The sequence below is a fragment of the Euphorbia lathyris genome, chromosome 1 (genome assembly GCF_963576675.1).
Source record: "Euphorbia lathyris chromosome 1, ddEupLath1.1, whole genome shotgun sequence".
Lineage (NCBI taxonomy): Eukaryota > Viridiplantae > Streptophyta > Magnoliopsida > Malpighiales > Euphorbiaceae > Euphorbia > Euphorbia lathyris.
Window position 1 is genome coordinate 22,174,388 of NC_088910.1, and position 27,181 is coordinate 22,201,568.

General features: G+C 37.9%; 1 protein-coding gene across 1 annotated transcript; it reads right to left on the minus strand.

The window, feature by feature from the left end:
* Positions 1-2,850: 2,850 nt before the first annotated feature.
* Positions 2,851-5,487, minus strand: LOC136224661 (probable NADH dehydrogenase [ubiquinone] 1 alpha subcomplex subunit 5, mitochondrial). Its single transcript, XM_066013064.1, has 2 exons — positions 5,068-5,487; positions 2,851-3,313 (listed from the first exon to the last, which is right to left on the minus strand). The coding sequence occupies exons 1-2, from the start codon at positions 5,378-5,380 to the stop codon at positions 3,123-3,125; spliced, it is 504 nt and encodes a 167-aa protein (XP_065869136.1). The 5' UTR covers positions 5,381-5,487; the 3' UTR covers positions 2,851-3,122.
* Between the last annotated feature and the right edge of the window lie 21,694 nt (positions 5,488-27,181).

The following is a 27,181-nucleotide window of genomic DNA, read 5'->3' on the forward strand; positions in this document are numbered from 1 at the left end:
CTTTTATTGATCTCCTGTTCTCCAAACGCTTCATACGTCCCCACTGATTTAAATCCGCGGCCAGTAGCTGTAACTTGTCAGTAACAGGACCTGAATCTTGCCTCCCCCACATCGCTTCCACCACCTCCCTGAACTCGTCTTCCCTCAACCATTTATGCTCAAAACGAAAATGTCGTAGCCCCTGCGGAGCTGCATTATCAGTAATCGGAATAATTGGAGAATGATCAGATGAAGGAGCAATCGTATTTATACTGCAGACATTAGGAAAAAGCGTAGCCCACTGATCATTACACATACAACGGTCTAACTTCTCATGTACCTCATTTGATTTGCCCATGTGTCTGATCCGTGTGTATGGATGCCCCATTAAAGGAATATCCTGAAGACCGCACTCTGACAGAGTATCCCTGAAACCCTTATAGCACCACTCGGGATGATCAGACACCCCTCTTTTATCACTGTGAAACATTAGATCATTAAAATCGCCAAGAATAGCCCAAAAGAGAGGAGAGGTGGCGGCAAAGTTTCTAAAAATATTCCAAGAAACCTTTCGTCTAGCTCTCTCCGGACACCCATAAAAGTCGGTCAAACGCCAATCTCCATTCTTAAGATCATGAATCTGAACGTCAATGTGATTAATGGAGAAAGTGAAGAAAGTACAGTCAGAGCTTCTCTTTCAGAGGATACAAATCCCTCCACTTCTACAGACGCAATCCACAGTAAAACACCCATCAAAACCAATCTTATTCCAATTTACTTCAATACGGGACTTACTAATCAGTGTTTCATACAAAAACGCCACATCGGGCCTATGAGCTCTGAGCAGCTCAGCAAGAATAGGAACTTCTTTGGCGTTGCCCAGGCCTCGACAGTTCTAGCTTAACACTTTCATGACGAGTGGCAGACGCTAGCATCCGCCAATAGGGATTTTTGCTTATTGATACCTTGCATAATGTTAGGGTTGAGTTGCTCTTGGCTCACACTAGCTTTAGCCTTATTCTTCCCCTCCTTTTTACTCAACTGATCGACATCCATAGCCTGTAGTGAAACGGACTTGATTAGATCATCCGACCTGACTGTCTCCGGAGCTTCTCCACTTCTTCGGCGCTTTCTCTCCTCGGCGACCTCCAACCCCACTTCTGGTTGTTTCTCTTGCGGATCAGAACCCGCTGCGGCTCCCTACTCGAATATACTTATGCCAAAATTCCTGGCCAATTGATGAAGATGTTGCCGCGTCCCTCTGATTGTTAAGATCACTTTCTTTCGACCCACTAGCCTACTTTGTGCTGCTACTCATGCTTGGGATCGTTTCCTCGCGCAGCCACTTCTCCCCTCCAAGCAGATTAGCTCGTCTTGCCGGGGCCCTAAGAGAAGCATCCCAAGGCCTCACAATTTCCTCTTTTGTGCTCTGGAAAAACAAATCACAATGTGTGTCAATATGCCCAATAAGCCCGCATATGAAACAGAAAGTAGGTAATTTCTCCTATCTGAATTTGGCTGTCAACCACTCCGACCCGGCTCTTCTAACCTTCTTCTCACTTTTCAGGGGTACCCGTATATCCACACGGACTCTCATACGAAGATAACTCAATTCATGTGCCCATTTGCTTTTCTCATCAAAACCAACAAACTCCCCCACAAAATTGCCTAAAGCTTTAACAACCACTTCTGTAAACAGACCCGGATTGAGCCCATACACCTGCACCCAGAAGCTCACATGAGTCAATTGAGCGTTAATTGGTTGCTCTCCCTCTTTCATCGATCCGTAGGTGATTATCGAACGTCCAGGGACCATTATCAAATACCCACTTCAAATCAAATTGGTGGAAAAAGCGGAATAACAGTAGCTTACCTCCTAATTCTGAAATGGCGAGCCCCTTCCCCGGCCTCCAAATGTTGGCCATCCGGTGTTTAAACACCTCAAAATTGAAATTGCGGTCGGTCAATAGAGAACCCACTAAACAGAGTTTATAATCGATCGCCGCCGACCCCTCCACCTCAGACCCGAACTCGAACCCATCATCGACTATGGTTCATTGCTGGAATTGTTCGTCCATAAGAAATTCTCAAGGAACCGCAGTACTCGCAACGGAACAGAACGGAGGCACAACTCGGCAAAGTATCTCGAAATTGGAATCACCTCCGCCGGAACCCTAATCGGCGCACACAGAAAGTGCAGAAACGCAGGAAACAAGGACTTAACACTCTCAACAGGAGTAGGACTCACGAACTCTCAACAGGAGTAGAACTCACGAACTCGACACATAATATTTAAGAACCTTTTAACCCACTTATATCATATTGAACTTGTGTAATATATTCACTATTACTTTAATATGGAAAATTCAAATTATGTTCGATGGTTCAATGGTGATAATTATAATTTTAGGCTAGGGTTTTACTCTCCTCAGATTTTTTAATTTTTTTATACTTTTAGGCTAAGGTTTTACTCTCCTTAGATTGGCACCACGGCTTTTAAAAAGAAAGAAAAAGAACAATTCAATAACAACAGAAATGGGCCCTTAATCCATCATTCTATCATTATTCCCTCATGTTCCAGTGGTATAAGGGAGGACTCGTGCAAACTTTTGAACCCTTTAGATTACTCCGGGACTAATACTTCCGACCAATGAAAATCGTTTTGAATACCACTACATACACATGGACAGAAAAAAAGTACCCTAAAATTTTCCCACTTTGAAACCTTTTCCTCGGGTTTTATGTTCAGCTTAAGTTTGAAAGAAAACTCAGATCAGTCCCATAGCTATCACATCAGGAAATAAAAATCAAATAACATTCTAATATTATCATCACCACTTTCAAATGAAATAATGGACAAGGATAAGCTCATTGAAGAATCACTTGTTTTACTGCCCAATGAAAAATAATCAAGATCTGTAGTTTTCTTTAGCAAAAAAAAAAGCAGGAAGCACAACTGATAAAAACAACTTTTAACTTCCGCTGTGTCAGGATTATTCATCAAATGGTTCTTGCTGGTCTCATCAAAATCTATGAATCTAGTAAACAGAAATTACAAGAGAAGAACAAATAATAAACTAAGAACACAGAGAAAGATTCAACTCTGAATCTCAATGTTCCTCAGAATAAGTGTCCATGCCAACCTACTCCTTTAACTCAGACTGACCTGAGGTGACTGCAGCTGCACCATTCTTGGATTGCAACGCCTCGATCGTCTTATAGAACTCCTCGGGAAGAGGACCAGGTCGATGCAGAGGAACATGCTTTGGAACTGGAGCATCATTTTCTATAACTTCACATTCATAGTCATCAGGAACACCCCAAGGATCCCACTCTGCAGCATAGAACAATTCAAATATAAATAATATCAAAGACCCACAATGAATACATCATATACAACATAAAGTGTTATAAATAACTCATAAATGAGTTGATGCCAAGAGAACCAATAATAAATGAACTCATATTTAATGCAAGTGTTGAAAGAAGAAACTCATTAACATTGGTTCCAGAGGTGAACACTGAGAATGAACATATGTTCTAATTATGATACCTAATATGACAATGTAGATTAACTAATTCGAATAGCTTGATGGCAGCTTATACCTGTGATAGCTTTCATTCACTATCCCTCTTTTTTTTTTTTTTATGGCAACAATCAAGACTTTTGCGCTATCTATTTCAATTTCACTACAGAATGGGATTTACTTCCACCACCCAAGGATGGTTAACAATAAAGTAATCGTTTCTGCATTCAAAATAAATTAACTCTTCTAAATTTCAACATCAAGCAATAAATTTAACAACGCTAAATTCAAAGCCAGAATGAGCAGATATAATCTGACAGGTAAACACCCAATGGTGTTATTATAGTTAAACAAAAATTAAACTGATTCTTTCCACAGCAACTGGATCTAAGATTCTAGGTGCATTAATAGGCGAGTCATATTACTCCAAGCTAAGCACTTAGATGGGGAATTGAATTTAAACGATAACTGACATTTCGGGACAGAAAATAAACATCAACCCTTTATCACACCAAGCAAATGTAAGGACATGATCTGCGTAGTAAAAAATAGTAGGCCTAACAACAAAGAAATTCAAGATATTTCCTCCAACAAGCATATGATGAGTTCATCTCAGTACTCTTCTTCAATCATCCTTAACTAGGTAAGCAAGCAATCCCCAATGTCCAAGGAAAAAGGTAACGAATGGTAAAAACATACTGTTATGGCCAGAAGTCAACGACTGAGTTACAGGACGATTGGTAATTAAATTCTGATCTAATACTGTAATACAGATCCTGTTCTGATTTCCTGCCTTGAGAACCTGTGGTTGCTAATTAGCTAGAGGCTCATTTAGAGGGAACCTCAGATATCTGAAACTATTTGGGGAAAAGGAACTTAATCTATTCCTACGAATTCCATTACACAAAAAATAACTGGCTATAAGACACTTAACTGCCGTTAACTGACACAACAAGGCAGCAGGCAGTTATAACAAGCCACTCGCCAAACCAAACAACATACACACATAACAGCAACACAAAGCACACACACCAAAACACAATTAATTACTGAACATCCCTAAACCCAGGCTGCTTCTTGCGGACATGGCGAATTACACTTTCCCTACTAATTAAGGCCTACTCACCTAGGCATACGCATTATTGGAAAGGGGGAAGAGTCTGTGTGTTTTGAAAGGTCTGGATATCCATTATTTTTCTTTTCAATTTGGTTGGGTGTTCAAATGTCTGGTTTTCAACCCATGACAGCTATATACTCTATTTGTTCATGGTACCAATTGCGCCAAGGGTCAATTGATTCTGCTACAATGTGAATACAAACTTGATCAACAACGTCTCTAAATTCTGAACCAAATCGTGAGCAATTGAAATAGTAATAACAATGTGAATAGAAAATTTGCATAAGGAAGTCTCTAATTCAAGTTTTCTGAACCAATCTTGAACAATTGAAGACCAAATTAACAAACTCTTTTTGTGTTTAAATTCCAGGCAGAATTTTTCACTGAGTTCTTCCAACAAATCAATAGGCAGAAACAATCAGAACTAAAAAAAAAAGTACGAACCGATCATTTTCTCAATGAGTTTTATCTCGTCTTGAGCCTCCTCGATGAGTTCCTCAACCTGGCCGCAACCTAACTTTTTCTCGATCATTTCCCAATCCTCTTCCTCTTGGCATACTTTGAGTCTATGCTTAGTGAAGCTCTCCACCGCCTTACGATAACCTTCGTCCTCAGGGACCGCCTGAATGTCCTTTAGGGTTTTGTTGTAAAGATTGATCAACACCTCTCTAGCATTGGGGACGACATCTAGACCCACAATCCCTGTCGTCTCCTTTAACCTGGCCATCAATGGCCGTGCGATCACCCGCAGGAACATCGTTAATCTTTCTGCCGGTGAAACTCTGGATAGCTCACCCTTCGATCTCTTCCACTCTGCACCTAATTCAGTGCTGTGATCTCCTTCAGTCTTCAGCAAATGGGTCTGGAATTACAATAATACACTGCTTAAATCTGAACCGTCCAGAGGTCCTATAGATCAACGATGAGGATCTATATACAAACTCTTGTGGACTAAATGATAGGCCCATGGGCTTAGAATCAGTTTAGCCCATTAAGTTTATTTACGGTGGGCTTGGACTAATCAAGAGCATAAGCTCCAGCTAGATATTAAGAAATCAATATTAATGGTTTATAACTGAATTATTTATTAATAAGCTTAGCCTATACATACATGAAGTTTATTCCTTACTACTTTCATATCATACTTACAATTTTATTACTCAATGAAATATATATTAAAAAAAATGTTCTCTCTAACTTTAAAATTAAAGTATTTCCCAATTTTTTCAAATTGCATCTTACAATGTAACTTCGTTAGCCTTAGCTTAAAAGGTTTTAATGTTTTTTTTAGGTATAATAATTTTTGTTTTTTTATTTTTATTTTTCTTACCATGGCTCAACATGTTTGATCATTCTCAAGTTTTTTCTTTGTTTGAACAATCTATACATACTATTTTAAAATAAACGACATTGTATAGTTTGAAGTTAAAATCATGATTCCAACTTTTATGTCCCTCAACTCGATTTCGATCCAGAATCTCCCTTGATCACTCTTCTCCATTATCTCATTCAACGTCGTGATTTCACCGCTCGCATGTACCTTTACCCTTTGATTTTCTTATGCATTTCCATTCTTTGGATCCCAGTTCACCGTCCTAGATATTCTTCTAGTTTGTTGGTTATTTTGAAATCGTCCGTTGCTCCCCGGACATCTAGTCGGTCATTTCTCTTACATATAGTTTCTTCTGATCTCTTACCAACGATGTGTTGCAATACATTTTATAGGTACCGCTCATTTATTGATTTTGTTTTTTTCTTCCGTTTGTTCTTTGATTTAGTAATATATATAATCTTACTGTGTAGATCCCACGGCCTAAACAATCAGAAAATGTGTTCTGAGTATATTTGTTTTATACTGTACAATTGTTTCTGAATACGGATCTTACCTGTTTGCGATGTGAAATAATATGTTTATTATTGATTCTAATTTATCGCTAGCGATATGATGTAGTATGCTTATAGGTGTCGTCAGTTTATTGTTTTTCTCTTTTCTTTTCTTTTTTCTATGTTTTGTTTTACCGATGTATTTAAAAATAAAAATTTGTAGATTTGGTGACCCAAACAAACGGGAGATGTATTCCTAGTACATCCTTTTTTTACTATGCAGTTGTTTTTGGACACCGAACTATCTCGTCTGCGATGTGAAACAATATACTTATAGGTACTGTTTACTTTTTTTTTTCTTTCCCATCCCATTGATCGCATTGATATTTTATTTGGTTGTGTTGTAATACATGATCGCTTTGAACAGTAATTTGAAGGAAAACAATGAAACATTTAAACCAAATCAAAATTATTATTCTAGGATGTCCCTCAATTTCTCAAAGATTTATCTTTCATTTATTGTGTAGTTATAATTAAGGTGTGGTAAATGGAAAAATGCATTTTTTTCATGTTTATCGTGCTTTGTAGTTTGAGAAATAGAATGCCGTTGTTCATGTATGTATGTGTACATGCGGTGTTGAAAAAAAAGCATTATGTACAATTCACATTTCAATTTGGAAAATAGTATGTTCATGGAATGTATGTACACTCTACACTTTGGAAATCTTAGTTTCTAGACCGTGATGAAGTTGTACGCTTTTAGCGTTTCGTGGTGAGATGTTTATGATATTTTCCAAATTGTGATGAAGCGGTAACACTTTTGACATTTGGCATTTCAAATTTTTTATCTAGATATTTTTATTGTGCATCTCTATCCTTTTAGCGTATTTATATATCTGTAAAACTATGGAATATGTTGTTTTGACCATCATCTTTATAGTGAGATTTTTCATACCCAACTCCAACCCATGTTGAGACTGTTTTACATTATTGGAGTATTTCTTGATCTCCGGGCCATACCACAACTTGATTAGAAATGTTGCAGAATTTCCTTTCTGAGCCACTTGTGTTCCTCAATACCCCACTTAGTCAAGGTAATCCAACATTAAGGTACCATTTTTGCATCTTACAGGAAAGATAGATTATGTCTTAAGATTATTAGCAATAATATCACATCCAGAGAGAAAACGGACATAATAAAAGTACATAACCAATCATATTAATAAACTGAAATTACAAAATAACTTTCAACCTTCGTAAGAACAAAGAAGAGCAGTAGAAAAATCAGTTTCAAAATTAAAATCGATTATAACTGTTGAGAATTAAAAATAAAATATGGATCAAACAAAAGGAGGATGGCCTAAGAGGGCCCATTTCGGTCCCGCATTTTTGTCGCTCGCGACATACGGGTGCGTCCCAAATCAATTGGGATTGGATTTGCACTTCCTACACGTGAAATGACCTTCTGGTTGGTTATTACTTAGCACCTTATAAAATGGCTTTGCTTAGTCTTGATCACATGCACCTTAATGAGCATGTAGAATTTGCTCATTCACCATTAGATCTAGGCTTATTAGAATCCTAAGGTGGAGATTCAAAGCATCCTGAGCCTTACATTTAATAAACCTATATCTAACGGTGAATAAGCAAATTCACTTGCAAATTAAGGTGCATGTGAACATTCGTGTGGCTTTGTATATCAACTATAGAAACTCCTTTCAAAGAGGCCATGTGAGACAAACACTATTATTTCTCAACAAAACCATTACATATGTCTTACTTTTGAGTATCAATTTTTTATTCATTATTTCTTTATTTTAACCTTATAATATTACCGTTAAAAAAATATTATAAAATATAAAACTTAATAATATTATTAAAAACTTGAGCCATGCAATTTATATTTAAACCTCAAAATAATAAATCATCACAATTTAAAAATTCAAATTTCCAACAAAATATTGAAGGAATAAATGAAGGCCAGCTAGCTTAATATGTATTGAAATCTTATTTTTTAGAAAATGAAAGCAACTACATTATTACTTATACTGATAGAGTCAAACATTTAAACATTGACCAATATGTGTATAAATTGATGAGTCAACTATGTCAAAGTTTTCTCATTGTTAATGAGAGTTGGTTCCAGTATTAAAAATTAATATCCTAATTGTCAGGTTTAATATTCAATTTTTTTCACTCTATCAATTCCTATAAACCTTATACATCCATGTATCTAATCTATTCTGACTTTGAAAGTAAATAAACCTACCGCTACCTAAAATAATAGAACTGTGGGATTTCCGGATATTGTTTTAATGTCGTTTTCTTCCTGCATTGGAATTGATTCCTAAGTAAACTCCAACGACCAAGTCAATATAGAGAAGATAAAATGGAGATAAATATCTAATGATCAATGAGTTAAAAAGAATAAGAAATTACATCAAAAAATTAGATTTTAATTTTTATTTACAATTATCAAAATTATTTTTATGTATTTAGACATTATATGATTTTAAAATATCATAACTTTATTTTTGTTTTTGTCAAATTTTTAGTTAGTGGTATGAGACACTTGTAAATAATTTGTTAATCCTGACAATAGTATAATTTACCCTAAAAAAAAAGTAATCATTTGATCAAATGGGCCTGATTTTGTTGGGCTTATCTTTTGAATGGGTTTGGATATAAAATTGGGAAAATTACACAGAAATTTATCTTTTAAAAACTATTTATAACTATGTAAGTCATAATTTTGGATTATATCAAACTAATAAAATTAGTACTTTTAATATATTTTAAGGATTAGAAATTTTAAATTAGAAGTCTAAAATATATTTTTTAGAGTTTATGATTTATGAATTAGAGCCTAGAAAATTTAAATTATGGTGTAAACATAATATATAGAGGATAATGGCATATTAAAGTTTGTATTTGACCTATAGAATTCTCTAAGTTAGTTGTTCTGCAAATCCATATCTCTCATCACAAGGTTTAATAATTGGGTCTACATGAATATCATAATTAACAATAAAATTATAACTAAATCAGATTAGCAAACTTAATTCTAAATATGTCATTATTATTATATAAAATATGATTTTACATCCTAATTTAAAATTCCAAACTCCAATTTATAAATCATAAACCCTAGATAATATATTCTAGACCATTAATTTATAAACTATATTTTTTAAAATTAATTAAAAGTAATAATTTTATTAGGTTGAAATAATTTCATAACTTATATAGATAGTTTCCAAAATGAACTTCTATGTAAATTTTCCTTAACAATTTTTCTTGTAAATTTGAAAAACAAAATAATCATAAAATCTGCCCAACTTATTTACAGAATTTTATTAGACAAGTATGACAATTAGTCACGTGAACTTCTAAATAATTTGTGCATATTAATATTAATGTAATCTTATCCTAGCAACAATTAATACCACAAACAACTAACTGATTATTAGAACTATATATCATAAAATTTAATAAGGTTTGGACCAACATAAATCCAATAATAATAACATGCGATCAATTCAATGTGTTTGAATTTAAGATCCATTTTCAACTTGCGATTTGTAAATAATAATAATAATTGAAAAGTCAGTGCTAAGTGAGATTTTTTAATTTAATAAAGCCTTCAGCGAATAAGATTTGATTAATATTTCTTGCTTAATTATTGATTTCAGAGTCAGTAATTAATGAGACTATCTATAATCTAGTAGTAATTGGATATTAAACAAATATCAAAATTCAGTTTCGGGATAATAATTCATGTGTCCTCCTTAATTCTTTAGTTTTTTTTGGGGGAAACATTTTAAGGATCTTTTTTTGAAACGAAGGGAAGAAATTTTATTAATAATAGATAGCCATGGGTATATCCGAAGCTTGATTACAACTAAGGGCTAGGGGTGGCAATAGGGCGGAGAAAACCGAAAATTTTAGGTGCGGGGTTGGGGGCATGGGAGATTTTAGTCCCGAACATTAAAATTGGGCGGGGTGGGTATTACTATCCCCGAACCGTGGGGATCCGCAAATTGCCACCGAAAAACCGACCGCAAAATCCCCGCAAAATTTCCAAACAATAAAATAAAATATTATATATATATATATATATATATATATATATAAGATAATTAGTATTTAAATGTGATTAATAAAATAATCAGAATTGTTATAAGTTAACTAGTACTATTATCTACATCTACAATAATTTAATTTAGTTTTATTACTGCTCTTGGTATATCACATGTATTTAGATATATCAGTACTGACTGCTGAGTTTTTTTTATTATATCAGTACTTTAATTTTGTTTTATTGCTACTCTTGTTATATCACATGTATTTAGATATATCAGTACTAAATGCTGAGTTTTTTTTTTGTATTATATCAATACTGATACTGAATGCTGAGTTTTTTTTTATTATATCAGTACTTTAATTTTGTTTTATTGCTACTCTAAAGTTATATTTTATAATTTCATTTTTATTGCTGCTTTAAACTGATATTTTATACCACTAACAGGTGGTGAATTTTAAATTTGGGGATTGGATAATTTTTTAATTTAGAGAATTTTTTAAATTTTATTTGGGGATCCGGGATTCCTCGAAACCCGTGGAGAACTGTGCGGATGGGTGTGGGTGCCAAAAAATCCTCGAACATTTATTTGGGGATTCCCCGAAACCGCATTCGAAAATATTAGGGGCAGAATGGGGGATGCAAAACCGTCCCCGTCCCGCTCCATTGCCACCCCTACTAACGGCCGAGTCCCAATAGGAGGGGCTAGCTTAAAAAAAGATGAATTCTTTGCCAACGTATCTACAATCTTATTTGTTGAACGAGGAATAAAGACTGATTGAAAATTTAGGTGGCGTTTAGTGAAACTTAAAATTGAGTGTTGAGAAAATAAGTACTGAATTTTAAGTACTGAATATTATAAATGCTGAAAATATTAAATGATATAATTGTTTGATAAATACTAAAAGTTATGTATTTAAAAATATTAGTTAATAATGTTCAATTTAAAATTTTAAGTTAAATCTTTTGAATAAATGATTCTGTGACTTAACTGAAATATTTAAGTTGTGTTATCAAACAAGCTTAAACTCAATAAACACTTGATATATTAATTTTAAATGCTGAAACTGATGATCAAACAGGTCTAAGACACTTTACAGCTAACTCTCTACAGACAGTTAAAACACATACAAGCTCTAAAATATGATAGGCCTTTGAGAAGAGGTCATCTACCGTCCCCTTAGCATCCGTTTCGATACAAAGATTGTAGATACCTCGAGAAATAATCCACCCTAGACTTTCCTTTAATCCAATTGCATTCTTTAACAGAGGAGGCCAATTTTCTCGAAGAAATTTTGAATGTGAGCCCACAACTCGACCTAAGGAATCGCGACCCACATGACCCAAACTAATTCTGCAATTTTCAGTGTCAACGGAGACATTAATATTCAGTTTTAGTAACCCAGTAGCAGGGAAGGTCCACAAATTCGAAATAGTTGGTTGTACTGTAACTCCATCCTTCAATCGCAAGGCAACAGAAACCTAGAAATCATGTAAAAGCAACATGCACTGTTAAAAATTAATTCGGGCAGGGAGAATTTTCTTATTCTAGACCATGTTGTTGGTCCCTTGTTTAGTTGCAAGTATAGTTCCAAGGGGGGGTTAGGAACTATTTAAACTTTTTTCGCAATTTAGGCAGACTTCTTTTTCTAAAGAAAAAGGTTTGAACAGCGGCGCTGAGTAAACAGCAAGATACTGGCTTAGTCAACAGGTGACTAGGTCAGTTCCTCCGCTTGAGTCAGGAGATAGCACTTGGAGTCTATTCCTGAACTCAGACGTTCAACGCGCACAACTCAACTTGACCTCTTTACTTGGTCAGTTTTGATTATTTAAAGCAAGCAATATAAATTAGGAGTTAAGGTTTAGAAATACTTCACTCAGCAGATTTATCCAGGTTCGGCTTCTTCCAAGCCTACGTCCTGTCCCCGGAACACCTCCGAGATTTCAAATCCTCTACTAAGCTCTTTAAAGGTAGAGCCTCAAACCTTTTACAATATCAGCAATTGAGTATGACAAGAGTACCTTCCTCTATACTTCTACTCAATCCTAATCTCTCCGCTGAGTACTTAAAACCGAGTACTCAGCCTCTCCTTTCTATTTCTAGAAATGATAAGTGTTTTTGTCCTAATACAAAGATGTGCTAAGACACTTTAGACGATTTACAATCACTCTAGACTTTTACACAAATATGAAAATGTAGTGTAAGAAATTTGCTTTGCTTCTTGCTTGCAGAACTTGTAGAGATTTGGTCAGCGTAATGGCTTGATTAAGTTCTGTGTGTTGTGAAGCTTGTGATGGCACTATTTATAGAGACGTCTGGTCATTCGGTCATTTCGAATTTCGAAATAACCGTTGGAGGGAAACGGCTATATGTCGTTGTCATCCTGACTTGCACAGAGCTCTCGGCCAATCATAATCGTGTATCTTCTGTCCTCGGTCAGCACAGCAGATGGTCTCTCCTTTTATGGTAAAGTCAACTGGACAGCATACTGTGTCGTCTGAACTTTGCCAAAAGAGGAAACACTTTGTCTGGAAGTTTTCCTTTGCCAGCTGCTGTCTTGTACGCTTTGTCGAGACTACTCAGCAGCTTCATCTTGAAGTTGTTCCCGAAGGTCTTCTAGATCCTTCCGATTGCTGAGTTGCGTTTTGAACAAAAACGGCAGCGTCTTGACATACGCGGACCGAGTGTACTGAGTTGTTTAACTTGGGCCTTGGTTTCCGTATTGGGCTTGGGCCTTCCAATCCTTATGACTTATAACATTTATACTCAACATTGAACAAACACATTAGTAGAATAAATCAAAGCATTTAAACTTAGTGTGTTTAGGATACGTGTTATAATTTATATTTAAACAATTTTGTCAAATCAAAATTATGTGGAAAGGTATTTCAACAAACTCCCCCATTTTGATGTTGGCAAAACTATTCAGCAAGGCATTCAGTATGAGCTCCCCCATGATAGTTGACCTTATATCATTCAGCAAACTCCCCCGTAAGGGTTGCACTACTGACTTAGTTTTAATTGCATCATTTAAGAATTTAAATGAGTGAGTCTAAGGTCAGTTTTTAGGTGTAGGTCAGCTATATTACATATTCTATTTACTCAGTGTTAAGCGGAAGTTTTAGATATACAGACCGCGCTGAGCAAATTATTGTTCAATGAGTTCTTTATCAGAATGTTTCATAAGATCATAGTATGATGTCAAACATGTTATCAGCATATCATTTAGTCAATAAATATTATAAGTGTTAAGTATGGCTGATGAAGATACAAAGTAACTCAGTACTATAAAAGCATATATCATAACTCAGTATTGAAATCAGGAAATAAAGTATGATATATATATTGAGAGAAGTCAGCAAGTATATAGACAAAAGAAGTAAACTAGACAAAATGGGTTACACAGATGTGGCTTAAGCATGCTAGTCTATCTATTTCTTTTTCTTGCCCTGTGACTGACTTCGCTCGTACTGATGTCGCTCATGCTGAGCTCTGGCAGCTTGCGCTTTCTCCCCCATTTTGTCAACTTCATGGAGCTTGAACGCATCGGTTAAGACAGCACGAGAAAGTTCTTGTGAAAGCTCTTTTAGTTTGTCAGCACTTTCGTTCAGGCCATCAAAAATGGCAACCCCATCAGCTGAGACTTCTACTGGTATATGAAGATCAGCAGCACTGAGCATATTTACACTGAAGGCTTGAGCTTTGGCTTGCCAGATGAGAGCTTCAGAGAGGCCAACGAAGACTTGGTGGAATGTCTTCAGAAGTTCTGAGTCATAGTGATGTTGTTGAATATTATTATGACGGATATGGTTGAAGGATTGTTGTGCGAGAGACAACAATTCATTCTGCTTCAACGCGTCAGTATCCATTTCTTGCTTGTTCAGGTTAAGTAGCCTGACAGCCTCACTGATTTGCTCAACTGAGCACTGACTATAGGACACCATTTGCTCATTTGTCTTGAGTTGCTCAGTATGCAGCTGAGCAAAAAGCATCTTCAGTTCTGAGGAAGTGGCGTAGTCAGTGTTCACAGCAGATAACCTCTGGACTTGCTGATGTAGCGAGTTCAGATGTTGAATTGTGGACAGTTGAATCTCTGCCAACTTGGCAAGTGAGTCTTGCTTTGCTTGCTGGGCTTGAAATGATAAGACGACATTCAGCAGGTCCTTGAGTCCCTTGACTTCGTTGAGAAGTAGAGTGACTTGGGAGAGCTGAGTTGTCTCTGGGAATGAGGATCCAGCAGCAGGTGAAGCAGACTGTTGAAGATCTTGGATGAGAGCTTGCACTGAGTCGATGAGCTTCTTGCCGGACTCAGTGGCATCCCTATGTACATCCGTATGACCAGAAGAGAAGGGTGTGAGAGGAGTACCCTGGTCAGTGACAGGATGAGTTTGCTCAATCTGCACTTGAGATGGAGGAATTGTTGTGTGATCGGCAGAGAGATTGGTTGTAGAGGTGTTAACTCGAACACTGTCTGTGCTGACGACAGAATGATGGGGAGTCAGCACCATGCTTGAGGAGACAGCATGAGCAGTGGTCGGTTCAACCTGACTGGTTGAAGTAGTGGAAGTATGATGCTCGGCATGTTCCTGTTGAGAAGAAACAGAGGCTTGTTTTTCCAACGGCGTTGTAGTAGAGGAAGTTGAGGGCCGTTTGAAAAATTTTAATTGGACGGTAGAAGGATCCTTTGTTGTCTTGGAGAGGACAAGTTCAGGAATAGATGGTGATTGCAAAGGGGGTTCACTGACCATTTTCTCACTGGCCTTAACCAGCTTTCGCCTTCTACGTGGTGGAAAGGTATGATGAGCAGGTTCTTCTGAGTGAGTAGGTTCTTTTTCCTCATTATGGGTCTGGTCAGCTTGATCCACTTGCTCAATTCTAGCAGCTAACTCAGTGTAAGTCTGCACAGCTCCACCAGCTAACCCAGTGTTAGCGTCCTCAGCTTCAATTTCGATGTCATACTCTTCAGACTCCTCAGCGTCATCCTGACCGCTGGTTTCATCGTCTTCTTCTTCTTCTTCAGTATTATCTCCATCAAGTTCTTCCTCAACTTGGGAGATGAAGTGGTCATCTAACTTGACCTCAGGTTCCTCAGCATCAGTACCTTGGCATTGAGTGAAATGAGAATCACCAGGTATAATAAAATCTGTCGGCATGACGTCGAGAGGTGCCAGTGTTGAAGACTTCTGCTTCTTCTGAGATAGCTCAGCAGCTTCCTCAGTGTCAGGCTCATCTTGCATTCTTCTCTTCTCAGCTAACTTTCCAGCTGACCTCTGCCTCTTTGCTGGAGACACAGCATTAGGTGCCTCAGCAGATTTTCTCTTGCGAGAAACTGGGGCCTTAGTTCTTCGCCCTTTCTTAGGCTCAGCAATAGTCTCCTCAGTCTGATCAGCTTGGCCAGCAGCAGCTTTTCCTTTCTTCAAGGGCTGTCCAAATTTAAGTGCCCTCAGCGAGGCAGCTGTGATTTCAGTTCCTCTAAAAGATTCCTCACCTTCGAGGTCAATCTTGTGGTCGATGAGGATCCTGGTGATGATTGATCCCAACCTCATTGTACCCATGCTGCGTAGGAACCCAGCAACTAAGAAAATTGGCATGTTGATGGGGGTGTACGTCAGCATGTGCCATATGAAGCACTGTTCAAAGTTGGTTGCTGATGTAGTGCAGTTGATCTTTGGGTAAATGAAATAGCTCAGCAGGTAGTGAGCCATCTTCTGATGTTGTCCCATTGAAGATGCTGAGATCTCTCCTGAGTGACCCTCAGGTTTGCAGAAGGTATGGACGTAGTCAGTCTTGTCCTGATCTCCTGACTTTCTCAGCCTTACTCCCTCAGTTTTGAGCTGGAGGAGATTTCCTATGTACAGAGGGTTGATGAAGATGGTTTTCCCTTTTACTTCAGTGCTCAGGTAGTCGGCGGAGTCACTGGCAACCTTGAGGTTGTGGTAAAATTCCCTCACTAGGTCAGGATATGTCTCATCCCTGACCGAGAACAGCCCAGTCCATTCATTCTTGGAAATCCACTCAGCAAATGGCTGTTCGTTCTGTACAAAGTGCTCCGAAACCCATCTAGAGGGTTCTACCTTCCATTCACGTACATTGTCGAAGACCTTTGAGTAGGTCCTGATCTTAACAGCTTTCCCTTGGCCAGAGGTTTGGCCAGTTTTACCCTTGCTCGGTGTAGAGGGGTTTCGTGAAGGTTCATCGGAGCTGGACTTTTGGTGGCCGGCACCGGAGACGTTGAAGGATAACTTAGTCATTCTTTTAAGATGGAGAGAATAGAGGTATTTGAGAGAGAGAAATTTGAGTAATTTCTTAGCCTTAAGAATTTGTTAAGCGTAAAGAGTAAAAAATGGGGAAATGCCCATAATTTATAGACAAGTTGAACGGTGTGGATCTTAACCAAATCCATGTGTCAGTTTTGCCTTGGGATCATGTACCGACAAGGATCCTGGCATTTATGACACATTACGGTGAATACGTCATCCTAGGTTATACGCGTGCTTGGCATTTATGCTAACAGATTAATCACTCAGTATTTAGAATGTCAAGCGTTTGATATTCTGAGTGGTTAGTGCATTATTTAAGGATGATTTTAAGTTCAAGTTCTAAACTAATTTACTCAGTATTGTATATTCAGTCAGTTTCAAGGAGATACTCAGCAAACAATAAATCATTCAGCATGTAATTCACTCAGCATTCAATATTCATTTAGCACAGGAATTTTACTGAAGAGGATTAAACATACCAATTGCTTCTCTCAGTATGCTGAACTGCTCACGTGCCAGTGGCTTCGTGAAGATATCCGCAAGCTGTTCGTCCGTTGGGACAAAGGTCAGCTTAATCTCACCCTTGAGTACATGGTCTCTAATGAAGTGATGTCGGATGCTGACATGCTTCATTCTGCTGTGTTGTATTGGGTTCTTGGACAGATCAATTGCACTTTTGTTATCACATTTGACCTCAATTGTCTTCGTTTGAACACCATAATCTTCAAGTTGTTGCTTGATCCACAGGACTTGAGCAACACAGTGACCAGCAGCAATGTACTCAGCTTCAGTGGTGGACAAGGCTACTGACGCCTGCTTTTTGCTGAACCAGGATACAAGACAGCTTCCTAAAAAGTGGCATCCTCCAGAGGTGCTTTTATGTTCCAGCTTATCTCGTCCATAGTCAGCGTCAGTGTATCCGATAAGTGTAAAATCATGAGTATTTGGATACCACAAAGCTGCGTTCACTGAGCTTTGCAAGTATCTAAGGATTCTTTTTACATCAATGTAATGAGATTCCTTAGGGTTAGATTGATATCTAGCACAGTAGCATACTGAAAACTGAATGTCCGGTCTACTGGCTGTTACGTAAAGTAGAGAGCCTATCATACCTCGATATAACTTGCTGTCTACTGACTTACCATTCTCATCAGCGCAGAGGACAGTGTCAGTGCCCATAGGAGTGGATATTGGCTTGCAATTTTCCAAGTCATATTTCTTTAAGATCTCCTTGGCATATTTTGCTTGACTGATGAAGATGCCATTGTTTCCTTGTTTAATTTGAAGACCGAGGAAGAAGTTGAGTTCTCCCATCATAGACATTTCAAACTCAGTCTGCATTTGTTTGCTAAACTCCTTGCACATTGATTCGTTAGTTGCACCAAATATTATATCATCAACATAAATTTGGGCCAGCAGGGTATCTTTACCCTTTTTCTTAATGAATAAGGTTGTATCAGCTTTGCCCCTGACGTAATTTCTAGTCAGCAGGAAACTGGTCAGCCTCTCGTACCAAGCACGTGGTGCTTGCTTGAGGCCGTACAGAGCCTTTTTGAGTTTGTAAACATGGTTTGGGAACTTAGGGTCCTCAAAACCTGGAGGTTGATTTACATAAACCTCCTCGTTTATAACTCCATTAAGAAATGCACTTTTGACATCCATTTGGAATAATTTAAAATTCATGTAAGATGCATATGCACATAATATTCTAATTGCCTCCAGCCTTGCCACTGGGGCAAAGGTCTCACCGTAGTCTATACCTTCTTGCTGACTGTAGCCCTGAGCTACAAGCCTTGCTTTGTTCCTGACTACGTTTCCTTGTTCGTCCATCTTGTTCCTGAAGACCCATCTTGTTTCGATGGTCTTTTGACTCTTTGGATGAGGCACTAACTCCCATACATCATTTCTTCGAAATTGATCGAGCTCCTCTTGCATTGCGTTCATCCAGAATTCATCGTACTCAGCTTCAGCGAAATTCTTCGGTTCTTGTACTGAGACGAAAGCAACATTGCTGAGGTATTTCCTGAGTTGATTCCTCATCATCAGGGTATTCCCAGCAGAATCAAGGATTGCACTTTCGGAGTGCCCTTTAGGAATCCTTATTTCTTTGGGTAGATTCATGTCTTGTGCTGTTCCTGTTTCAACAATCTCTGCAGAAGTAAATGGGTCAGTAAAAGTAATCTTAGGTTCACTCTTACTCTTGGTCAACCTTTTCGTGAATGACTCAGTAGCTGGTTCTGAGTCAGCGATGGTTACTGAGTTTGGATCATCTTCGGTCAGCGGCTGGTATCTACCTGCAGGGTCAGTTTCATCGAACTCTACATGTATTGACTCTTCTAAAACTTGAGTTCGCTTATTAAAAACTCTGTATGCTTTGCTGTTTGTTGAGTAGCCCAGAAAGATAGCTTCATCAGCTTTTGAATCAAACTTTGCTAAGCTATCTTTGGTATTTAAAATAAAACATCTACAACCAAAGGCACGAAAGTATCCAATATTGGGCTTTCGTCCTTTCCAAAGTTCATAGGGGTTTTTCTTGAGTATAGGTCTAACTAGAGCCCTATTAAGAATGTAGCATGCTGTGTTAACAGTCTCACCCCAAAAATAGTTTGGAAGCCTATGCTCATCCAGCATTGTCCTGGCTATTTCAATCAGAGTTCTGTTCTTCCTTTCTACAACCCCATTTTGCTGAGATGTTCTAGGAGCAGAAAAATTGTGGTCAATGCCGCTGGCTTCACAGAATTCAACAAACTTTTAGTTTTTGAATTCCCCACCGTTATCACTACGGATATGAGCTAATTTTAGGTCTTTTTCATTTTCAATTTTTCTAACCAAATTTGAAAATGTCTCAAAGGTCTCATCCTTGCTGGTCAGCAAGATAACCCACGTATACCGAGAGAAATCATCTACAATGACCAAGAAAAATCTTCTTCCACCCAGACTCAGCGGCTGGACTGGACCAAAGAGATCCAAGTGTAGTAATTCTAACGGACGTTTAGTTGAGACAATGTTTTTACTGTGAAAAGATTGTTTGGTTTGTTTTCCAGCTTGGCAAGCGTGGCATAATTGATCTTTTTGGAATTTAAGTTCAGGCAGTCCCTCAACCAATTGCTTTCTTGCTAGTTTGGCCAGGAGGTCCATGCTTACATGACCAAGTCTCCTGTGCCATAGCCAGGAATTTTCTTCCTTTGTTACTAAGCACACAATTTTTGAAAACTTTTTCTCTAAGTCTAGCATAAAGACATTATCTATCCGAGGGGCAGTTAAAATTAACTCATTAGTTTTACCCTCGTATATTTTACATCGAGTAGCATCAAATATAACTTTTCTCCCATTGTCACATAGCTGAGCTACGCTGAGTAAGTTATATTTGAGTCCGCTGACTAGGGAGACAGATTCAATAGTAGGATTACCTCCGATGGTTCCTGAGCCTACTATCTTACCCTTCTTATTGTCTCCAAAACTTACACTCCCTCCTCGTTTACGTTCAAACATGATGAAATGAGTTTCATCACCCGTCATATGCCTTGAGCATGCGCTGTCAATATACCACATCTTTGACTTCTCGGCACATCTCAGGCTTACCTGCATTGTAACTAGTTACTTTTAGGTACCCAATTCTTTTTGGGTCCTGACTTGTTAGGTGCAACAGGTATAGCATCATATTTTATTTTATGACGACATACATGGACAGTATGGCCATTCTTTCCACAGAAGTCACAACTGACCTTCTGTTTAGGGTTTTTTACTGACTTGTCAGCACCCCAGTGCTGAGCATGCCAGCACACTTTAGTAGTGTGTCCTAACTTCCCACAAAAGTCACACTGGACTTTTCGCTGGGGATTCCATCTCTGCTGAGTACCTTGGTACTGAGTTCTCAGAGGAATGTTATTTTTCTTAGGAACCTTTAGTTGGTTCTGGATGGTTGTGACGTCCTTCCTCAGTTTCTTTGAAACTGTCTGGACTTCAGACACATACTCATGCATGATCTTCATGTTATCATGCAGAGTCGAGTTGTCCTGAAGAAGGTATCTGAGGTCACTCAGTTTGACCTCTTCCACTTCGTCACAGCGCCTGCTGAGTGCTCTAACCTTTTTATTACACTTTTTAACAAGTGTATAGAGATCACTCAGGGCATTAACCATATCGTTTCTGAGCTGGGGAAGAGAAATTACCTCATTTGATTGCTCTTCATCATCTGATGCGATGGATGGGTCAGCATGCTCAGAGACGCATGGCTCAGCAAGTTCGTCAGCCATAAAGCATATCTTCGCTGACTCGGTGGCATCAGTTTCTGTTGATGAGGATTCATCACTGTCACTCCAAGTAGCCACCATTGCCTTCTTCCCACTCTTTTTGTCTTTCCTCAGCGTGGGGCAGTTTGACTTAATATGGCCAGCTTGATGGCACTCAAAGCATGTAATGGGCTTTGAGCTGTCCTTTCTGTATTTGCTGTCGCTTGAGTCAGCCTTATACTTATCAAACTTTTTGTAAGGCTTTTTAGAATATTTGTCGTTCTTCCTGAACAGCCTCTTCATCTTTCTTGTGAACATGGCCATCTCCTCATCATCAGTTGAACTCCCGTCAGTGGAGTCAGCCTTCATGACAAGTGACTTCTGCTTCTTGTCATCAGATTTTTCCTTCACCTCAAAGTTTTTCATGGATATCTCATGGGTCAGCAATGAACCGATGAGTTCGTCATATTTGTAGGTGGTTAAATCCTGAGCTTCCTCAACTGCTGTCTTCTTTGCTTGCCAGTCTTCTGGAAGACTCCTGAGTATCTTTTTGACTTGTTCTTCCTCAGTGAAGATTTTCCCAAGTCTCTTGAGCTCATTAATGATGTTGGTGAACCTTGCGTTCATGTCTGAAATGCCCTCATCATTGTTCATCTCGAACAGCTCGTACAGTCTCATCTGCTGATTCACCTTGGATTCTATTACTTTGTTTGTTCCCTCGTAGGTGACTTCCAGCTTCTTCCAGATCTCTTGTGCCGACTCACAACCTGAGATTTTGTTATATTCTGCAGCATCGAGCGCACAGTGAAGCATATTGATAGCCGAAGCATGGTTTTGAAGCTTCTTAAGATCATCCTCTGTCCATTTGGCCTCAGCTTTTATAACTGTTTGGCCAGCCACAACCTCAACAGGTACAAATGGCCCTTGGACTATAGATAGCCAGGCACTCATGTTTGTAGCCTGAATGAAGTTTTTCATCCTATTCTTCCAGAAGGTATAGTTTGACCCCGAAGAATAGGGGAGGCCTAGTAATGGACAGCCCCTCAGGCAGTATTTGAGTTGTTTGGTTTCCAGGGAGAAACCGAGTGCTGTTTTCGCCCATGGTAGGGATCAGCTCAAGGTTGTTAGACCTTTTAAAGTGAGCTTTTAGAGCTCTGATACCACTTGTTGGTCCCTTGTTTAGTTGCAAGTATAGTTCCAAGGGGGGGGTTAGGAACTATTTAAACTTTTTTCGCAATTTAGGCAGACTTCTTTTTCTAAAGAAAAAGGTGTGAACAGCGGCGCTGAGTAAACAGCAAGATACTGGCTTAGTCAACAGGTGACTAGGTCAGTTCCTCAGCTTGAGTCAGGAGATAGCACTTGGAGTCTATTCCTAAACTCAGACGTTCAACGCGCACAACTCAACTTGACCTCTTTACTTGGTCAGTTTTGATTATTTAAAGCAAGCAATATAAATTAGGAGTTAAGGTTTAGAAATACTTCACTCAGCAGATTTATCCAGGTTCGGCTTCTTCTAAGCCTACGTCCTGTCCCCGGAACACCTCCGAGATTTCAAATCCTCTATTGAGCTCTTTAAAGGTAGAGCCTCAAACCTTTTACAATATCAGCAATTGAGTATGACAAGAGTACCTTCCTCTATACTTCTACTCAATCCTAATCTCTCCGCTGAGTACTTAAAACCGAGTACTCAGCCTCTCCTTTCTATTTCTAGAAATGATAAGTGTTTTTGTCCTAATACAAAGATGTGCTAAGACACTTTAGACGATTTACAATCACTCTAGACTTTTACACAAATATGAAAATGTAGTGTAAGAAATTTGCTTTGCTTCTTGCTTGCAGAACTTGTAGAGATTTGGTCAGCGTAATGGCTTGATCAAGTTCTGTGTGTTGTGAAGCTTGTGATGGCACTATTTATAGAGACGTCTGGTCATTCGGTCATTTCGAATTTCGAAATAACCGTTGGAGGGAAACGGCTATATGTCGTTGTCATCCTGACTTGCACAGAGCTCTCGGCCAATCATAATCGTGTATCTTCTGTCCTCGGTCAGCACAGCAGATGGTCTCTCCTTTTATGGTAAAGTCAACTGGACAGCATACTGTGTCGTCTGAACTTTGCCAAAAGAGGAAACACTTTGTCTGGAAGTTTTCCTTTGCCAGCTGCTGTCTTGTACGCTTTGTCGAGACTACTCAGCAGCTTCATCTTGAAGTTGTTCCCGAAGGTCTTCTAGATCCTTCCGATTGCTGAGTTGCGTTTTGAACAAAAACGGCAGCGTCTTGACATACGCGGGCCGAGTGTACTGAGTTGTTTAACTTGGGCCTTGGTTTCCGTATTGGGCTTGGGCCTTCCAATCCTTATGACTTATAACATTTATACTCAACATTGAACAAACACATTAGTAGAATAAATCAAAGCATTTAAACTTAGTGTGTTTAGGATATGTGTTATAATTTATATTTAAACAATTTTGTCAAATCAAAATTATGTGGAAAGGTATTTCAACACATGTTATTTCTCTATGACCATAAAGTCCATAGTACCATGCAAAGTTTTGCTTGTAGCGTAGCAGTTCCAACCTTGCGGAAATAGGAAGAAACCAACGTAAGCAGACTAGTTTCATGCATATCACCAAGGTTAATATCCAAAAACTTCCAACAAGCAAAAACATATTCACAATCCAGAAATAAGTGAAAATTATGCCCACCTACGGCTCCACATATGGCATAGACATTCTGAACATTAAGCCCTTTTAGATAGAGTTTCTCACGATTTGGCAAATAATCGTTATATGGCCTCCAAATAAAAGTTTTTATTTTCGGCAGAACATTTAATCTCCAAATACTAGTCTAATCCCCCGCAAGTTTTGTGACACTGGTACCGAAAAATTTCTGAAAGGAAATGCAATACCCTGACTTAATAGAGTACTGTCACCACTCTTGAAATTCCACACTAGTGTGTCCATATCTTTTGCATTTCCCAGAGGGAGAGTTAGAATATTATGAACATCCCTTGAGTCAAAAACTTCTTCCATAAGGCCAACATTCCACTCGTCTCTACCATACATATGTAAATCCACTGCCATCAATTCCTCCCAACCTGCGGTAGGTAGAGTCTGAGGCTTGAAATCCATATTATTAGGAATCCAAGGGATGTCCCAAACCTGTATCAAGTCACCCGCTCCAATCCTCCACCTACACCCTTCAGTAACCACAACTCTAGACTCGAAAATCCTCCTCCAAACTAGGCTAGGGTTACTACCCAAATTAGCCGATAAGAAATCCCCATTCTGAAAGTATTTAGCTTTGAGAACCTTACGTGCAAGAGCATTACTATTGAGACTGTCACGTCCGGATCTAAATTTCTAGAATTTATACCTTGATAGTAATATATATTATAATTATTGGGTGTGTGAAGTTAAATCGGTGTTATAGGAAAAGTTTGGAGTTAATTTGATGGTTTTATGTGTAAATTAAAAGTTTAGAGTAATTTTTAAAGATTATATAAAGATGGAGGACCAAACAGGATCTTTGCCGAATTTGATATATATCTCGCGAAATGTTCCAGATGATGGCATTTTTCTTCTTCTTTCATCTTTATCAGTTCTTCGTCGTTCTTCGACCGTTTCTTCACCGTTTTTTTGATTTACGGAGATTCGACCGTCCGAATCACTCGAAATTGGAACCATAACATCCTTATGTATAGATCTAAGTCCTAACCGAAGAGTTTTTGAGTTTCGATAGTGTTTGGAGAGAAAACGTCTTAGACAGAGTTTAGAGGCGAATCGATCGGGTGTATTTTCTTCAATTAGTGACCAAGGTAAGTAACTATCAACTATATTTTGAGTTTTATGTATATAGATAAATATATATCAAAGAATTTTCAGAAATTGATATTTTAGGGTTTATACAGGTATTTTGTAAATTGAGGTTTTCACGATTTTGCTTTTTATTGTGAAATTATGGTTCAAATGAAGCTATTGACATGCTTCTATGTGAATTTCAGATTTTACTTGATTATGTTGATTTAAGGCTTAATTTGGTTGATTTACATATATACATATATGTTTTTGGTTTCAATATATATCTATATTGAACAAAATGAATTTGATGATTTCTTACGAATTGTTTTTGGATTGAGAAATCTGTTGCAGTTATTGTTGTTATTATTTTGGATTGAAGTCCAAATATGATTTTTATGATACAAAAGGGCTAATTGAAGCCAAATGATTTATGGTTATGAAATAGTTTGGAATTTGATTGTGATAGGAAATTTGAATACATTATGATTTTATGATTTTATATCCATCGAGAGTTATCCGGATTGGTGGTTTTATATTTGAAGACCATGTTCAGTGAGGGGCGTGGCCTGTGTACACAGTCTGAAGACCTATTGGGTATGGCAACGAAGTGTTGGGTAAGACCATATGGGATAGACAATGTTAAGAGACGTCTCGACTATATATGTGGTTATGGATTAATACTTAAGGGGAGAAACTCGAGGATGGATACAATGTTTTAAGTTCATTTGGATCATGTTTTCGGTTATGATTGATTTTGATATAAGGTTTTACGTTTGATTGATTACGAGTTGGTTTGATAAAACACTTATTTGATTACAAGTTGGTTTGAGAAAACATTTATTTGATTATGAATTGGTTTGATGAAACGTTTATTTGTTTTGATTCGTTTGATTCGGTTTGAGTATATTTTATAAGGTTTTGATTAAATCCCTTTATAAATGTATATATCTATGTTAAGTAAAGTTGGTTTTTATGGCTGATAGTTTCTTACTGAGATTTTTGTCTCACGTTTTTTTTAATGTTTTTAGGTAAGAAAGTACAAGATATAGAGAAGGTTACCGACCGATTAGGTGAGATTTGGAAGTTGGCTGCTTATTGTTAGAATTATGGTTAGAACTTTGGTATTGCGATTGTAATATAATGATATTTGGATAAATTGGAGACTCCTAAGTATTGATTATGATCTTTCTATTTCACGCCCGATGCCGATTGAGGTCGTCTAGGGTCGGGTGTGACAGAGACTTTGTGCCAAGCTTTCTTCCCAAACAAGGAAAGGTTAAACCCTTCCAACTGATAGAAACCTAAACCACAACATTCCTTCCTTAAACACAACCTATCCCATGATTCCCAATAAATTCATTTTTTGTCACCATTCAAACCCCACCATAAAGAGTTCATCATCTTCTGCAATTCATTAAAAAGAGAAACATGGAGAAGGAAAATACTCATACAGAAAGAGGGGATAGCTTAAGCAATAGCTTTAAGAAAAACTTCTCGCCCAACTGGAGAAAGCAACTTACCATTCAAGTTAAAGAGCTGTCGCGAGAGAGGAAAATCTCATATACCTACCAGTATTTAACTGAGATGAGGCCCCAAGTATGGACTTTATATCTTCATGAATCGCATTGTGGACATTTATACTGAACATAATACCCAACTTTTAAAGATTAAAAGATTCCCAAAAATACAGTCATAAAAGCTCAATACCTCTTCCATTGCACGACCTTCCTCGTGGCTTTAAAAAAGAAGAAACTGCCATCAATGAAGAGAAGATGTGAAATTCTAAGAGCGAATCTACTTACCTTACAACGATGAAGCACGCTCGAGCCTCAGCTTGCTTCATAAGAGTAGACAACCCTTCTACACACATAATAAATATGTATCAAGAAAGAGTGCCTCCCTATTGGAGGCCTTTGTCAAGAACTATAGGCCCTAACAACTCGTTATTTAGTCAAAAATGGTAATGGACTGACTGGACACAGAGCATGATCCAACTAATAAAATGCTAATGAAAATCCAATCTACTTAGGACAGCTCGTAGTAGGACCACCTAATCCGGTCATAGGCTTTGTTGATATCATTTTTAAACGTCACATCCCCATGCTTACCTTGATATATCTTTTAATTGTATGGATAATCTCAAAAGCAACAATCACATTATTAGTAATAGAACAACCCAAGATAAAAGTAGATTGTTCATCAGAGATAATGTCAGAGGGGATTTTCTTCAGCGAATTAGCTAAAACCTTTGCAATAATCTTATAAATAATATTACACATTGATATAAGAAGAATGTCCTTCATGTTGGTAGGAGAACTGGCCTTAGAAATAAAAGCCATAGTAGCCTCCGTCAAATGTTGTAG